At 42.2% G+C, this 18,077-nt stretch overlaps 1 protein-coding gene across 1 annotated transcript; it reads right to left on the bottom strand.

Annotated features, from left to right (window-relative positions):
* Positions 1-10,459: 10,459 nt before the first annotated feature.
* LOC148927551 (uncharacterized) lies at positions 10,460-11,295 on the bottom strand. Its single transcript, XM_089056642.1, has 2 exons — positions 10,860-11,295; positions 10,460-10,491 (listed from the first exon to the last, which is right to left on the bottom strand). Exons 1-2 carry the CDS (start codon positions 11,293-11,295, stop codon positions 10,460-10,462), a joined length of 468 nt encoding a protein of 155 aa, XP_088912768.1.
* Between the last annotated feature and the right edge of the window lie 6,782 nt (positions 11,296-18,077).

Genomic DNA, 18,077 nt, shown 5'->3' with positions numbered 1-18,077 from the left:
GATGGCGAAGCTGACAACCCTAATGGAGAATATCCTAAAAGAATTGGCGAGAGGAAAGGCAAGCACTGGAGCTGAAACAAGTGGACATGTAGGACAGAAAGAAGAAACCACCGGACCTGAGGAAGAAGAATGTGATGCACAAGAAGAGGCAGATGACAACCAACCGGAATCCACTGAAGAGGAACCAAAGGAACCACCTGCACAGACCCCTGCGCCAAGGAGGAGCAGGAGGAACGTCTGATCGACCCCCCAAACTGACCAGTTAGTTTTATTTTTAATTTTAAGTTTTCTTTTATTTCTGTTTTCTTACTTTTGTTAAATAGGTAGACTTTGTGTATTAAATGTGAGCAAACCCCATTCATAACACTTAGCCTATTCAATAGTCTAAGTGTGAGAAGTAAAGGGTTTGCTACTTCAGTGCATGTGTTTTGTCATATCTTTTTTTGTGTTCTGTCATAAGCATGTTACCTCACACTTAGCCTACTGCGTAGTCTAAGTGTGAGGAGTTTATATGTTTATATATCATGTTTGTAAATATTCTGCTCTGTTTTGTAAATCTATGTATATATCTGAAGCTCTCCCACTTAGCCTATTGCATAGTCTAAGTGTGAGAAGTTTTAGATATATTATGTGTTTGTTATAAATATGTGTCTGTCAAACTAGCCATTCCCAATTTTCACTTCACAGCCCGTATCTGGGGCAGACACTTATGAAGTGAGAGGGGGGAGCAAATGGCCAGTATGACATGTATATATGTGTTATTTGAGTCAGTGCATGTTAGTTTTTTTAGGGTTTGTTTAGGTCTAGGAATTATGTGTTATGTTTTCTTAATGAATGGGCTTAAAACTCAACTGCCTCGAACTGACGGTGAGGAGAATTGAGGGAGATAAGGCATGCTGGAAAACAAAAACCACCCCCTCCAGTAACCCCTAGTCAATATAGATGATGCAAGTATGAAGGAAAAACCCATCCCTTAGGTCAGACACGAAAGCCCTCTTAAAAGGTGAGTTAGAAGCCCCAAAGTGGAACTGCTTTCCACTAAACACTGAAAAAAAGAAGAGTGGCTACCACATGATGTCTAGAGCAAGGTGACCGCGTGTAGCAAACCCTGAAGGCAGTAGGAAACCCCTCCCCCCTCCCCCAAAAAAAAAAAAAACCCCTACCCTTAGAACCCCATTTTCTAACCTGATCTATACTAGAACTGTGTGCGTGCAAGGCATAAGGAAAGAAGACAACTGCCTAGGAGGACATACAAAAGGAACCAGCTGAAGAAAAGAAAAGCAAAGAAAGAAGGAGAAAATCGATCTGGAAAAAATTCCAGATCCAAAATAGAAGAAGGTATAAGGGTGGCAAAGCCACAGAAAAAAAATTGAAGAAAATGGTCGTAGATACTTGACCACAAAAAGAGCAAGGAGGAAGAAGGAATAAGGGTGGCGAAGCCAAAAGGAAGCTACTGACCAGTTGGAAGCCAATGTCAGAAATTGTCCAGCCGAAGAAGAAGCCCTAGCCAGAAGCCCAAATGCACACAGTTCTCCCTCATCAAAATAAATAGTTAGTTTTTGAACCTTAGAGCCTTAGGGACAACTACCCCAAACATTACAAACCAATAGCCCCGTTACAAGCCTTAAAGACCTTCAGGGGCTGCACGTGAAATCTGAAATCTGAGTCCGAAACATCTGTGGTTTAGCATAGAGAGAAAACAGTCCTAACATCCCCTGTGAGGAATAAGTGACTGAGTGAACCCAGTGTTTGGCCTAGGATTGGGTGATCCTGACAAGCAGATATACTGACTGGGGAGGAAAAGGGAGGCGGCGGAAGTTCAAGGCTGCCTAAGGACGGATTGCACCTGATCTCAAGGAGAAGGGTGGTTGAAAATATAGCCTGTTCTATGTGTTTTAGTTAACTATATGTGTTATGTGTTTGTGTCATTGTTTGTTTTCTTTTCCTTTGCGTCAGAGTCTTGAGTTTAGTTAGGTAGAGTCTTGAGTCTTGATAAGTCGTATTCTAAGCCTTGGTTACTGGTCAGTATGTCATGAAATGCATGTATTATCTGCAAAACAGTTGCTCAAGTGTGCATGATTAAAGGATCCAAGTCAGTAGGAGACGATTCAGGTGACACAAGTGAAAAGGGCACCAGAAGGGTGCAATACTGACCAGGATGCATGCCAGAGAAAAGGCTCGAGATGGAGAAGAAGGATAGCTGGGATGATCATTAACAAGGGCAGAAAAGTCAAAACGTGAAGAAAGTCTACCCTAAAAGCAAGGGCAAGCCTCCCTATAAAAGAAGCCACTTGGAGAGAGAGAAAAAAGTTGGTTCCTTAGAGTTCGGTTAGGAGTTCTAAGTTCTCGGTTCTCAAACACACTTAGTAGAATTCTCTCTAGAAGATCGGTCCTTCAGCATTGTCCAATCTCTCGTTCCTCGCCACAACTATGGTCACTTGACGTCCAAGAGTTTGCCGGAGAAGTCATCAATCCACTGTTCCAGCCAGTTTGCCGTAGTAGTATAGCAGTATCATCGCCCAGAGTGGCAAAACAATCGTTATTTTGCTTTCTAGTTTAATCTTTACCTGTTTACATCGTTGGTTTTGTTGCAAACATTCATCGTTGTTGCCTTTTGAAGTACTTTGTGAAGATCCAAACGTTTAAGTTATGAAGTTTCTATTTCGTATGTCGCTTTAGTTCGAGTTTGCTTCATTCTGCCTAGGAAAGTTAGATCTAGTCGTTGCTTTTAATTCCTAAGTGTTTTCTTATCTGGAGTTGTGGATTTGAGGTTTTAGTTATGTTTCAGTCTAATTTTCGTGCATGAGTTTTTCGTTCTGCATTATAATCACCATCTTGCATGTTAGTCAGTAGAAGTAAAAACTGCAGTTTCACCGTTCATTTTAAGTTCGAGCATTTTAATCTATGGATCTTAAGTTTGAAGTTATGAATCTGAGTTTAGTTATGGTGTTTGTGTTCATATGATTTTTGTTAATACTTGGTGAAGAAGAAAACGTCAAAATCAGCTTTAGTTTGGACCACTTTTACTTTTAAGTTACTTTTGCTTTTGTCCCCTACTTTTCAGTTGTACCTTCCAGACCTGTCAGAGAGCCACCAACCACCAGATAAACCTTTGTTGTCTAAATTTCCTCTTTTAGTAACTGTCTACTTTTCATATGCCTCTGAGCCACTTTGTTCCCTATTTTCACGAACACAATCACATGCCTGTTATTTTCACGCCAACTAGTCAGTAGAGTACCATCTTTATTTCTTGCCTAGGTAAATTCTCAACCCAAGCGTGGTAGCTAACCAAAAAACACCCAGGAAAGTCACTGCAGTTATCCAAACGTGTCCATCCTTGTGGGATTCGACCCTTACCTCCACTATACTAATCAGTAGAAGTGGGTTGAGGAAACTTGTTTGAAGCCAGGTCCCGGTTGTCGTACCAACGACTCAGCTGGGTCAGGAATCTCTTCCTGATCAGTTGGACACACTCCAAATTTCATACGTTGACCGAGAGAAACCGCGACTATTCAGCGGTCCAGTTCACTCTTGACATTGACCAGACAACGAGGTCCCTACCATTGGACTCCGGTCTCTTAATGACCTCCAACCAGGCAGTCAGCGCAGTGTCTGCCTCTGGCCGGACGGTCTCCAATAGTTATTCCCAATCCTTTTCATCTTAGTCGGACGGGGGACCTAACCGGAAACCATCGTGCCGATTCCGAAACATGACAACTGAGGAATACAAGAAGCATCTCGCAGCTGGCACGTGTTTTAAATGCGGCCTGAAGTTCGGGCCTACACATCGCTGCCCCCCTAAGACACTCAAGGTGTTGGTGTTTGTTGATGAGGAGGTCGACACAACCGAGGGACTGATTGGGGAGACGGACGAATTGCAACTGTCCGAAATGTCCTCAAACGGATTGGATTCATCACAAACCATGAAGTTATTTGGCCAAATAGATCGGTTTAAGGTGTTAGTAATGGTGGATAGTGGTGCTAGCCACTGTTTTTATCTCTGAACGGCTCGCCAATTCGCTGGCCTTACGGGTGACACCAACAATTCCCTACTCCGTCACTTTGGGAGATGGGTCGAGGGTCCGGGTAGCTGGCCTTAGCCGTGATGTCGCCCTATCATTGGCTTCTGAAGTGTTTACCATCTCTTGCTATGTGTTTCCACTACGAAACATTGACGTCATCTTAGGCGTATCATGGTTGGCTTCCTTGGGGGATGTCACTGCAAATTGGAATGACCTATCTATGAAGTTCTCGGTGCAGGAGCGACAGGTAGCACTTCGGGGTGACCCCTCCCTGACGCGACGGACGTGCTCAGCCTGCGACATCATGCTCTTGAGACGGCCGATGCTTGCTGGGTTCTACTCAAGATGGTCAGTAACATTGCAGCAGACCAGTTTGAGTTCGGCGATGCCTTATCCGAGGCAGAACTACATTAGCTGTGTGTTTTGATTGAGCATTTTCCCGCAGTCATCAACGCCCCGGTGTCGCTGTCAGTTAGGCCTTGCAGGTACAACTACCTTCAAAAAGATGAAATGGAGAAATTGGTGGGGCATTATTCAGCCCAGCACAAGCCCCTACTCGAGCCCCGTTCTACTCGTTCGCAAAAAAAGACGGGTCATGGAGGTTTTGTGTTGATTACCACGAATTAAACAAGCGAACGGTATCGTATAAATACCCAATTTCGGTTATCCAAGATCTGCTTGATGAGTTACACGGCGTGAGGTGGTTCATTCAGTAAGCTTGATCTCCGTGCCGGTTATCACCAGATCTACGTTGCCACCCCGGCTGTCCACAAAACTGCGTTCTGCACTCACTCAGGCCATTATGAGTTCTTGTTACGCCATTTGGCCTTACCAACGCCTCGCCACCTTCCAGGGACTCATGAATGACATTTTCCGCCCATTTTTGCGGAGACACATTCTAGTCTTTTTCGATAACATCCTCGTCTATAGCAACTCTTGGGTAGCCCACCTTTGGCATTTGGAGCAGGTCTTTCAAGCTCTCCAAGCTCATTCGCTCGTTGTCAACCTGAAGAAATGTGTGTTAGGCCGGACGGAGGTGGAGTACCACGACCATATTGTCTCCTTCGCAGGAGTCAATATGGATCCCGTGAAAGTCTCCGCTGTTCTGAGTTGGCCGACTCCCTCCACTCTCAAGGGAATTCGTGGGTTCTTGGGACTAACCGGGTACTACCGCCGATTTATCAAAGACTAGGGAAAAATTGCAGCCCCACTCACTGCCTTAATAAAGAAGGCAGATCCAGCCCCACCTCGCCGCACTTGGAGTGGCCAGCCGAAGCGGATACAACATTTCATGACTTCAAACGTGCTCTCACAACAACCCCCCACCTCCGCACCCTAGATTTCTCTAAGGAATTCACCGTGGAGTGCGATGCCTTCAGCCGGGGCCTTGGCGCGGTCCTTATGCAAGATCGACAGTCCGTTGCAGATTTTAGCAAGACGTTGTTTTCTCGTTGGCTTGCTAAATCGGCATACGAAAAGGAACTCATGGCGTTGGTCCATTGGCGCCCCTACCTCTAGGGCCGCCGTTTTGTGTTCCACACCGACCAATAAAGTTTGCTGCAGTTATTGGCACATCCCCAGCGCAACAAAACTGGGCTGCCAAATTATTGGGATATGATTTCTCAATTGTTTACAAGGAGGGCAGGTTCAACCGGGCTGCCGATGCACTCTCACGCCGAGACACCGAGCATATGGAGTTGGCTGCCCTCTCTCGACCAGTTTGGGCGGACTGGTCTGCCGTGCAGTCTTCATTGGCTACTGATTCTCCGCTGCAGAAGATCAAGTCAAACCTGGAGGCAGGTCGCCCAACAGCACCTCATTACGAACTGATTCACGACATCCTCTTCTTCAAGGGCCGGTTTGTTATTCCTCCCAAATCCACTTGGATTCCGAAATTGCTAGCAGAATTCCATGTTACCCCAAGTGGGGGAACGTCTATTGGCCCTACATAGTCATGCATGTGACCAACTTCGTGGCTGCTTGTGCAATCGTCAACGCAGCAAAACCGAGACTCAAGCCCCAGCGGGTCTCTTGACACCTTTGCCCATTCCAGAACGCGTATGGGAGGATGTGAGTATGGATTTCTTATCGGGCCTACCAAAAGCTAGTGAGGTAGATTGTGTGTTCGTGGTGGTCGACCGTCTCTCAAAATACGCCCATTTTATGGCTCTTTGCCATCCCTTTTCTACCAAATAGGTGGCTGGGGTGTTTACTAAAGAGGTGGTTCGATTGCATGGGATTCCCCGCTCCATTGTCTCCGACCAAGATCCTATTTTCCTCAGCTCGTTTTGGCGCGAACTATTTCAAGCGACACGCACTAAGCTCAAGATGAGCTCGACATACCGTCCCGAGACAGATGGGAAAACAGAGGTCCATAATCACTGCCTTCAAACTTACCTACGGTGCTTCTCGTCCGAACAACCAAAGCAGTGGAATAGGTGGTCGGCATGGGCTGAATGAATACTGTTACAACACTAGCACCCATTCCGCCTTAGGCATGTCTCCATTCGAAGTAGTATATCTTCGGCCCCCTCCAACGATCCATGACATCTTACCATGGGAAGTCCGAGCTCAAGCGGTTCTCGAAACCCTTCGCTCCAGAGCAGGGACGGAACCAGAACGCTAAAATTATAAAAATAATATATATATATATATATATATATATATATATATAGTAAGACTATAAAAACAAATATTATTTTTACCTCCTTTATATATTTAAAAATTTACAAAATGATTAAAACACAATTAGATATTCAATTTCAATACAAAATTGCATATATTTTTATATGAAATAATATTCATTCCATTTTAAAAATTTAGTAAATTTTTGGCAAGTTTCATTATGTTTAAAATTAAAATATTAAATCATAAACTTTCAATTTTTCACAATTATCACGTCCAATTATACAATATTATCTTTTAAAAATGTTTAAAAGTTAAAATGTTGGTCTTTTATTAAAATGAGAAAAAAAAGGAGAAAATATATAGTCTAATAAAAATTAAAAAAATCATTATTTTATATTCTATTTTCAAATAAATTAACTAGATTAATTTTGACTAACATTTTATTGTTTAAAAATGTTTAAAAGTTAAAATGATGGTCTTTTATTAAAATGAGAAAAAAAAGAGAATATATATAGTCTAATAAAAATTAAAAAAATCATAATTTTATATTCTATTTTCAAATAATTAACTAAATTAATTTTGATTAACATTTTATATTAACATAGATACACATAAATTATGATATTATTGAGATATCAAATAAGTAAAATAATATGTTACGTATAAACTCATATTATACTATAAATGCTAGAAAATTAGCATATTATTCCAAAAATAAATGGTAAAATTGCAAACATTATTATTTCACTATATCTCGAAACGAACTAGGGTTTTAATTTATAGTAATAGGAGGACCCCACACAGCTGTGAATACAATTGTCATAATTACTTCTAATTCTCTCTCATTACTCTTTCCTCTCCCCCTTTCTTCTCCCCTTTCATCCTTTCTTCTCTGTAAAAAAATATAAAAGGTGTGCAGACACAGACAACCATGGTGGAAGTAATGGGACCGGCACCGGCCAAGCCCCCGCTGGAGCGGTGGCTTGGCCCACGCCTATGCCCACGCAAGTATACATAAGATATATAGTATAGCTAAAGGTCAGTACCGGATATCAAAACACGGGGAAAACAAACACAAAGTGTCTATCCTCTACTAAAACTCAATTACTATCTAGAGAACCGAGAGATTTTGAAAACTATTGAAAACTGAATATATTTGAAGTAAATAACAACTAGATGCAAATAAAACACAGAGATAAACGATAGAGATAAGGGGAATTCCAGGGATGTGCGTTTACAGTTATGGTTATAAAAATTCCAAACTACAATACCCTAGCACAATTATTACTTTGATAGAACGAGTCACCTAGCTTATGCTCATGCGATACAAACGCTGATTACAATATTAGGGTTGTCAATCCTAATACGTAACTCCAAAAAGCTCCTAAGACCCTTGAAAAGTCTCCACTCTCAATTAACAGTGCCGTTTTAAGGGAAGCTAACTGTAGCGTCTACTAAGTGGACCTAACTCGCTAAAACTCTCTCACAGTTATGAAGCAAGTTATATTAAATCATACATAATTGTGTCACTCAATCATGTAGCATCACGAATACTTAGGGAAGGATCAAAGTAAAAACAAAACGTATATTAAATAGAAAACTGGAATTGTATAACCAAAGTCGTTACTAACACATCCCTAGAATCCTTTGAGTATAGATATACATAATGAAATAAGCTAAACACATAGATTGAAGGGAAGACAATTTGAACATAAAACTAAAGCAAATAAAACCCGTAGGTTGAATCCTTGTCGTTCTTGATGTTATTGAAATCCTTCTTCAACTCCTTGCACAATGACGTACTCTAGCGTTTAATCTCTGGGAATTTATGTTGCAAAAAGAAGCTCTAATTTGATGAAGCTTGAGGTCCTATTTATAGGGGAAAGTCAATCCTCATTGTAGAAAGAAAATATTTTCAAAATATGGTAATCCTTAGAGCAGATCTAGGGCAAGTCGGATTCGCCGCCTTTCTCCGGCGGGCCGCCGCACCTTGGACGGCGGTCGCCGCGTTGCAGTCCAGAGTCTCGGTACCTTCGACGGTGGGCCGCCACAAGAACTCCGGCGGTCGCTGGGCGAGACTCGTTTCCAAGCATAAATTTTCGAGGCGGGCCGCTACATAACACTGACCGCCGGGCGCCGGCGGTCGCCGTACATCTTGCGGCGGTCGCCGTCTGAACTCCAGATTTCCAGACTTTGCATTTTGACTCTCTTTTTCGGCTCAAATATGCACATTTCTCACAAAACATGTCAAAATACCAAAATTTATAAAATATGCAATTATTGGACATGTAGAGTGACCCTGGCATAAAAAACAGACCAAATAATGGTCTTAAAACAGTGCAAAATCCGAGCGTATCAACTCCCCAAACTTACATTTTTGTTTGTCCTCGAACAAAATAATAAAGACAACAATAATTGACGCATAGAATGCACAAGGACTAGACGTCGTCATTGCCTCAAAGGATGAAAGAATAGATTAAGCATGTTTAAACGCAATCAAATCAAACAAGGCTTATTAGTGCACTTTCATTACTAACTCGTGGAACATCTTGAATTCAAGCACTCACATGTGGCAAACTTCCAATGATGGGAAGTGTTATTTCTCTCACTCTCAAAGTGTATAAAGGTAATGTGCATAACACTCAAATCATGCATCATGCAAAGTTTACCATAGGCTTGCTCAAAGTCTAATCCCTCTTCTACTCGATGTGATTAAGCATCAAAAGTCCGAAAGGTCTTTATTTTCTCCTTCAACTCACTTTCCAATCCTTTTATTTCCTTTTTCTTTTTCACAACCTTTTACACTTTTTCTTTTTCTTTTCTTTTCCCCTTTTTTTTCTTTTCTTTCTTTTTCACAAGCATCCTTTCTAGAATCAAGCACATATTTTTAATTTTTCTATTTCACAACTTGCACTTTCTTTACATTAATCACACTACTTTTATAATTTCCTCCTTATCTCTCCAATTCCTTTACAAAAGAAGATAACAAAAACTAAATAACCCAAGGAATTGTCCCCATTATTTTGGTTTCTAAAGAATAGGCTAAAAGGCTCAAAATTGGCTCCAAAGGGAATAAATTTGAAAGTTTGAGAGGGTCGAAAATTTTGGATACAAGTAGGCTAGAAAAGATGGCCAATCATCCTCCTAAATCAACTTAAACACTATGTAAACTTAGGCAAGACTAGGAACAAGTTATAGAAACATATACATGAATGCAGATAAATCGCACAAGAAAGAAAATAAGGCTCAAATCCTCACAAAGTGTAGGCATGAATCAAGGCGAACAAGCAATTCACTAATTATGCATCTTTTCACCAAACCATCAAATCAAAACGTCAAGTCATTCTTAAACATAGATGGAATGTAATATCATCGACAACTCAGTCTAAAGTGTGTCCCTAAGCATGCGTGTTTCTAAGTTCTTCATGTTAAGTTCACGACATGGATTTAAGAAACTTTTTAGAAAAAAAATTCTCATACGGGGTTTTGAAAAACAAAAGCAAAATCTTAAAACAAAAATAAAACCCTAAAACAAAAATCTAAACTCACGGTCCACCAGTTCATCCCCCCAAACTTATTTACAACAAAGTGTAAAATAAGTTTTTAGAGTCGGTTGGGACGTGAGTAAACTACTAAAAAGAAAACATACCTTAAAAAATTTCGCGTAGAGGTTGGACAGGGTGAAAATTCGAAAAATTTCAAAAAATTGCGCTGGAGACTGTGCTCATGTGGTGGTCCGCCGCGGCCTGTCTGGCAGTCGCCGTACATCGTCAGATTGTTCCAGCGAGCAGGTGGTGGACCGCCACAGCTCATGCGACAGTCGCCACGTAGAGGTCAGAACCTGCGAAAAATTTTTCAAAGCACAAAATTAAACCAAAAACCAAAAGTACTTAGAAATTAAAGCAAAAATTGTCAAAAATGGTTAGGTTGCCTCCCAACAAGCGCTCTTTTAAAGTCATTATCTTGACTTTACCCCCTTTTTACTCCTTGGGTGGCTCTTCTAGATCAACTTCTTCCTCCAACACCTTGTCTGAACTATAGTATTTCTTCACACAGTGGCCATTAGCTTGAAACAACTGTCCATCCGGGACTAGCAACTCAACCGTTCCACTGTTATAGATTTTCTTGATCATGTAAGGACCGGTCCATTTAGACTTCAACTTTCCGAGGACCATAGAGAGTCTCGAATTGTGCGACAAAACTACATACCCAAAGTGAGCTCTCTTGGACTGATCGTCCTATCATGGTAAGCCTTCATTCGTTCCTTGTAGGTAGATGAGCTGTCATAAGCCTTCATTCGAAATTCGTCCATCTCATTAAGAAAAAGACGCCTCTCCTCACCGGCCTTTTGAAAATCTTGGTTCAACTTCTTGATTGCCCAATACGACCTGTACTCCATCTCAAGAGGCAAATGACAGGATTTCCCAAACACAAGTTGATAAGGAGACATACCTATAGGACCTTTGTAGGCGGTGCGGTACGCCCACAATGCATCATCTAACCGAAGTGCCCAATCCTTTCTGTTCACGCTCACCGTCTTTTGAAGGACTGACTTGATCTCTCTGTTTGCTAGCTCGGTTTGTCCATTTGCTTGAGGATAGTAGGGTGAGGTGACCCTATGCTTGACTCTATACTTGTCCAACATGTTGTCTAACCATTTATTGTTGAAGTGAGATCCTCCATCAAGTGATGAGGGCACGGGGTGTACCAAACCTACAAAAAATGTTTTTTCTAACAAAAGCAGTGACAACTTTAGAATCGTTAGTTCTGGTTGGAATTGCTTCCACCCACCTAGATACGTATTCAACTGTAAGTAAGATATATTGGTACTCTCCTGATTTTGGAAATGGACCCATAAAATCTATCCCCCATACATCAAACAGTTCTACCTCAATAATGGTGTTCATAGGCATCTCCTTCTTCTTAGATATTCATCTCGTGCGTTGGCATTCATTGCATTGGAGAAAAAAGCTGGAGGATTCATGAAAAATGGTAGGACAATAGAAACCGCTTTGCAAAATTTTGATTGCGGTTCTTTGCACTCCGAAATGTCCTCCAGTTGGTGATGAATGACACATCTCAACTATGGCTGCCCAATCCTCTTGAGGTACACACCTCCTAAGTATAGTATTTGCACATCTTTTGAACAAGTAGGGCTCATCCCAAAAATAAGATCGTACATCTCTATAAAATTTCTTTTTTGATAAGGAGTAAGAAATATCAGCGCACCATGGAAAAGTGGCTTGAGTGAAGAAAAAATTGTTGGGGTTTGTATACTAAAAGATGCTTCGAGCGTACATGCCTTTGTACAATCAGCTTGTGCATGTATACGAGAAACGCCACGTCCACTTGTTTACCTAATTATGAGAATAAATAAAATAATATAATGGTTTATTATTGAAATATAATAAACAAGTCTAAGGCTTTTTACTAAGAAGGTCAAGTAGGGAAATTCGATGAATCTCCTCATGAGTTTTCCAGTAGGGGACTTGGCCAGATCTAGTAAGAAGAAAAACGTATTCACAACCTAGATAGGCTTTGGCTACCTATTGGTAGTGTAACAGCTCGACATTTCTAGGGTATAATAAATGCGGCGACTGTTAACTAAGCGAACTTAAAGGCAACAAGAACGTAGAATAGGGTTTCATTTAAAGAGATTTGACCAAGTGTTTAATGAACTGTCTAGGCAATAAGTCAACGGCTTTAAATATGAAAAAAACAAGATTTAATAGCTAACATAGGCTAAGCTCCAAAGTCAAGGGTTTATTGTAACTCCAACAAAACGCAATCTTTCACAATATTCCAAATCAAAGAAATAGGTTCAAAACAACCAAATATAATAAGTTTCAAAATATTCAGCGGAAACATTCCAAGAGAAAGCAAAGCCATGTATGAGGACACGACTACACTCAAAATCCCAACCATCCATTTTCTTCGAATCAACCATCTCAACACCACCGACCGCCCATCGCCGCTCAACCTGCACATAGGGAAAACACATGCAGGGCTGAGTATTTTAAACATACTCAGTGGACTCATGCCAAAACATTTTATAGTTATGCCACCCTTACCATAGTGAACTCGAGGTTTTGCATTTATTTAAAGATAAGCATCGAGTATCACAAAATATTTCATGGACTGGTGAAGCTGCCTAGGTTCCTTTCCACTCTTTCGGATGTTTTGTGGTTTATCGTATGTAATTTTGGAGTGTATCCAACTGACCAGGAAGAGATTCCCGACCCAGCTGAGTCGTTGGTACGATAACCGAGACCTGGCTTCAAACAAGTTTCCTCAACCTACTTCTACTGGCTAGTATAATGGAGGTAAGGGTCGAATCCCACGAGGATGGACACGTTTTGATAACTGTGGTGACTTTCCTGGGTGTTTTGGTTAGCTACCACGCTTGGGTTGAGATTTTACCTAGACAGGAAATAAAGGTGGTACTCTACTGACTAGTAGGCGGGAAAATAACAGACATGTGGGAGTGTTCGTGAAAATAGGGGACAAGGTGTATCAGAGACATATGGAAAGTGGACAGTTACTAAAAGGGTAAATTTAGACAACAAGGTATATCTGATGGCTGGGGGCTTTCTGACAGGTCTGGATAGTACATCTGAAAAGTAGGGAACAAAAGCAAAAGTAGCTTAAAAGTAAAAGTGGTCCAATAAAGTTGATTTTGACGTTTTCTTCCTCACCAAGTATTGACAAAAATCATATGAACACAGACACCGTAACTAAAACTTCAGATTCATAAATTTAAACTCAAGATCCATTGATTAAAATGCTTAAACTTAAATTAAACGGTAAAACTGTAACTTTACTTCTACTGACTGACATGCAAGGTGGTAATCACGGCGCAAAAAAGAAACTCATGTACGAAAACTTGACTAAGCATAGCTACACTTTGAATCAACAACTCTCGATAAGAAAACACTTAGAAATTGAAAGCAATAACTAAATCTAATTTTCCTAGGCAGAATGAAGCGAACTCGAACCAAAGTGACATGCGAAATAGAATCTTCATAATGTAAACGTTGGAAAATAACAAGTACTTCAAAAGAGCAACAGCGATGATTGTTTGCAAATAACTTAAATGATGAAAACAAGTAAACTTTAAACTAAGAAAGCGATTAAGATTGTTTGTGCCACTCCGGGCGATGATACTACTACACTGCTACGATAACTGGCTGGAACGGCGGACTGATGATTTCTCCGGAAAACTCTGGACGTCAAGGACCATGGCTGTGGCGAGGAACGAGAAGTGGGATAATGCTGAAGGATGATCTTCTAGAGAGAATTCTACTAAGTGTGTTGAGAACCGAGAACTTCAAAAACTAAACTCTACGGAACCAATTCTAAAGGGGCGTTGATCAAACTCCTTCTCTCTCTCCAAGTGGCTTCTTTTATAGGGAGCCTTGACCTTGCTTTTAGGGTAGACTTCTCCCGCGTTTTGACCTTTTTGCCCTTGTCAATGATCATCCCAGCTATCCTCCTTCTCCATCTCGAGCCTTTTATCTGGCATGCATCCTAGTCAGTATCGCACCTTTCTGGCGCCCTTTTCACTTGCGTCACCTGAATCGTCTCCTACTGACTTGGATCCTTCAATCCTGCACACTTGAGCAACTGTTTTGCAGATAAGACATGCATTTCACGACATACTGACCAGTAACCAAGACTTAGAATATGACTTATCAAACTGCTCACACTTACCACATGCTTGTCCTCAAGCGTGAAGACAAGCAAAAAGAAATAAGTCGAATTCGAGCCTGGTTACTCCCCCTGACCGACTCTACCTAGCTAGACTCAAGACTCTGACGCAAAAGAAAAGAAAACAAAAACGACACAAACACATAAGACACAGTTAACTTAAACACATAGAACAGGCTATATTTTCAACCACCCTTCCCCTCGAGATCCGGTGCAATCCGGCCTTAGGCAGCCTTGAACTTCCGCCGCCCCCCTTTTCTTCCCCAGTCAGTATATCTGCTTGTCAGGATCACCCAATCCTAGGCTAAACACTGGGTTCACTCAGTCACTCATTCCTCACAGGGGATGTTAGGACTGTTTTCTCTCAATGCTAAACCACAGATGTTTCGGACTCAGATCTCACATGCAGCTCCCGAAGGTCTTTAAGGCTTGTAATGGGGCTAGTGGCTTGTAATGTTTGGGGTAGTTGTCCCTAAGGCTCTAAGGTCCAACAATAACTACTTATTTGATGAGGGAGAACTGTGTGCATTCGGGCTTCTGGCTAGGGCTTCTTCTTTGGCTGGACAATTTCTGACATTGGCTTCCACCTGGTCAGTAGCTTCTTCGTGGCTTCGCCACCCTTATTCCTTCTTCTCCTTTCTCTTTTTGTGGTCAAGTATCTGCGACCATTTTCTTCAATTTTCTTTTCTATGGCTTTGCCACCCTTATTCCTTCTTCTATTTTTTTGGATCTGGAGATTTCAGATCGATTTTCTCCTTCTTTCTTTGCCTTTCTTTTCTTCAGTTGGTCCCTTTTGTATGTCCTCCTGGGCAGTTGCTTCCTTGCCTCATGCCTTGCACGCACACAGTTCCAGTGGCTGATGGGTTATTTCGGTGTATAAGTCAGGCTAGAAAATGGGGTTCTAAGGGTAGTGGTTTTTTTTTTTTTTTTTTTTTTTTTTTTTTTTTGGGGGAGGGGGCTTCCTACTGCCTTCAGGGTTTGCCACGCGCGGTCACCTTGCTCTAGACATCATGTGGTAGCCTCTCTTCTTTTTTTCAGTACTTAGTGGAAAGTAGTTCCACTTTGGGGTTTCTAACTCACCTTTTAAGAGGGCTTTCGTGTCTGACCTAAGGGATGGGTTTTTCCTTCATACTTGCATCATCTATACTGACTAGGGGTTACTGGAGGGGGTGGTTTCTGTTTTCCGGCATGCCTTATCTCCCTCAATTCCCCTCACCGTCAGTTCGAGGCAATTGAGTTTTAAGCCCATTCATAAAACATAACACATAATTCCTAGACCTAAACGAGGCAGTTGAGTTTTAAGCCCATTCATAAAACGTAACACATAATTCCTAGACCTAAACAAACCTAAAAAAAAACTAACATGCACTGACTCAAATAACATATATACACGTGTCATACTCGCCATTTGCTCCCCCCTCTCACTTCACAAGTGTCTGCCCCAGATACGGGCTGTGAAGTGAAAATTGGGAATGGCTAGTATGACAGACGCACACTTATAACAAACACATATTATATCTAAAAACTTCTCACACTTAGACTATGCAATAGGCTAAGTGGGAGAGTTTCAGATATATAACTAGATTTATAAACAAAACAGAGCAAAATATTTACAAACATTAAATATAAACATATAAACTCCTCACACTTAGACTACGCAGTAGGCTAAGTGTGAGGTAACATGCCCACGACAAAACACAAAGAAAAACATAATAACCATATGCACAAAAAGTAGCAAACCCTTTACTTCTCACACTTAGACTATTAGATAGGCTAAGTGTTATGAATGGGGTTTGCATACAATTAAAACACATAAATCTACCTATTTAAAAAAATACGAAAACATAAACAAAAGAAAAAACTTAAAAAAAAAAAATAAAAATAAAAAGAAAACTAACTGGTCAGTTGGGGGTGGTTCGATCAGATGTTCCTCTTGCTCCTTCTTGGGGCAGGGTTCTGTGCAGGTGGGTCCGTTGGTTCTTCTTCAGTAGGCCCGGGTTGGTTGTCATCATCCTCCTGTTGTCCGTCGCCGTCTTCTTCCTCAGGTCCGGTGGGTTCTTCTTCCTGTCCTCCATGTCCGCTTGTTCTAGCTCCACTGCTTGCTTTCCCTCTTGCCAACTCCTTTAGGACGCTCTCCATTAGGGCTGTCAGCTTCGCCATTTCTGCCCGCGATTGTCAATTCTCCTCAGCCAGCTCAGTCACTGCCCGCTCCAGATTTTCTTGCCTCAGCCTCTGCGCTTGGTCGATCTGGCCAGCTTGCACCTCCTGGCCTTGTTGTGCCCTTCCTCCAGGGGCTTCTCCCATTGGGTAGAACTGGGGTACACCTTCTCTGTAGTATACCAAGTTGGTGCGGACGAAGAAGGGTATATCAAATAGGCCAGGAGCGTCGACCATGTACATTGGAGACAGGTCTTCTGCCTCTTTTATGATGATGTTGTTGCGCACGAAGGCTCCTAGTATGTGGCAGAGCGACAAGTTTCTGGCTGGGTAGGTGGCTATCAGGTGGCATTGGTAGGCTGTCCAAAACCCTAGGTGCAGTTTCCTTCCATGCTTAGCGCACCATACCAGGTACAATTCGGTCATGGACGTTCTTGCAGCGGAGTTGCTCTGCCCCAGTAGGTTATAGCCTAAGTAGAGCTGCACCAATCGCAGCATGGAATTGTTGAAGTGGGTGGATCTGGATTTTGTGGAGGCGAACTGGCCAGCATTGGGGTGGGTTAGCTCTTCCCATGCTTCCTGGGGCTCAAATTCTATATGTCGCCTCGGTACCCCCCTCTCACGGCTTCTCCAGTCAGGACCTATAGCCTCCTCCAGGCTACACATTCCCAACCGCACAGTCCACTCTATCAGACTCATCGACAATTCACCACCGAATATCCTAAAGGAGATTGACACCTCGTCTAGGTCCGTAGTGAGTTGGAACCTAAACGTGGTGAAGAACTCCTTCTCTAATCTCACCGATATCTCTGGGTCCCTATTCTCTAACAGCTATTCAAAACCCAATGCTTCCATACTGGCCAAGAAGGAATCACGAACAGACAACTCATCCAAAGAGGGTATATCGAGTACCTTTCCGCATTTGACTTGTTTGTTACTGTCATCCTTGTCGTCAAATGCGTCTTGAAGCCTTTTGGTGTCGTAGTGCTTCATGTCTTCCATAAGCTCATCAGTGAGCGTTACCCTCCACCGCCGGTACACGATCCTCTCTACCGGAGGGTGGACTAGTTCAAGGTGGTTGTCGGGGAGCTGCTGCTCATGATAGTCTTCTCCTTCCAGAGAGATATCATTCTCTGAGTCAGAATTCTCGCTGGAAGTGTAGTCGGTGTCGCTTGATCTCTCTTTCTCGTCGGGCTCTCTGATCACTATGCTTGCATTAGCAGTGCGCTGTTTCTTCATGACTTGTTTCTTCTTGACAGGGGCTTTCCCCTTCCTCTTCCTTTCTTGAATGTACTTGGTTTTTTAGATATCCATTGCCTCTGCTTCCTCGTCGGCAGGCTCGGCCACCATGCGGGCACTAGTATCACTTCTTGCTGCCTCCTCCCGACCTACTGACTCTGATGCGAGGTCCAGACCCTCAGCCACCTTGTCAGTATTTTCCTCCTGGTCAGTCGGCGTTCCTGATATTGTCCCTGTTGCCAATTGGGTGTCCTCCTGGCTAGCATTCGAGGGCTCCTCCCCAGGTTTTGTAGGAGTAGTCTTCTCTTCATCACTTGAAACCTC

Source organism: Salvia hispanica, chromosome 4 (genome assembly GCF_029641045.1).
Source record: "Salvia hispanica isolate PSC_SH4W2 chromosome 4, Shi_PSC_v1, whole genome shotgun sequence".
NCBI classification, from domain to species: domain Eukaryota; kingdom Viridiplantae; phylum Streptophyta; class Magnoliopsida; order Lamiales; family Lamiaceae; genus Salvia; species Salvia hispanica.
The sequence above is the reverse complement of the archived record's forward strand: the minus strand, read 5'-3'. Positions and strand labels throughout refer to the sequence as shown.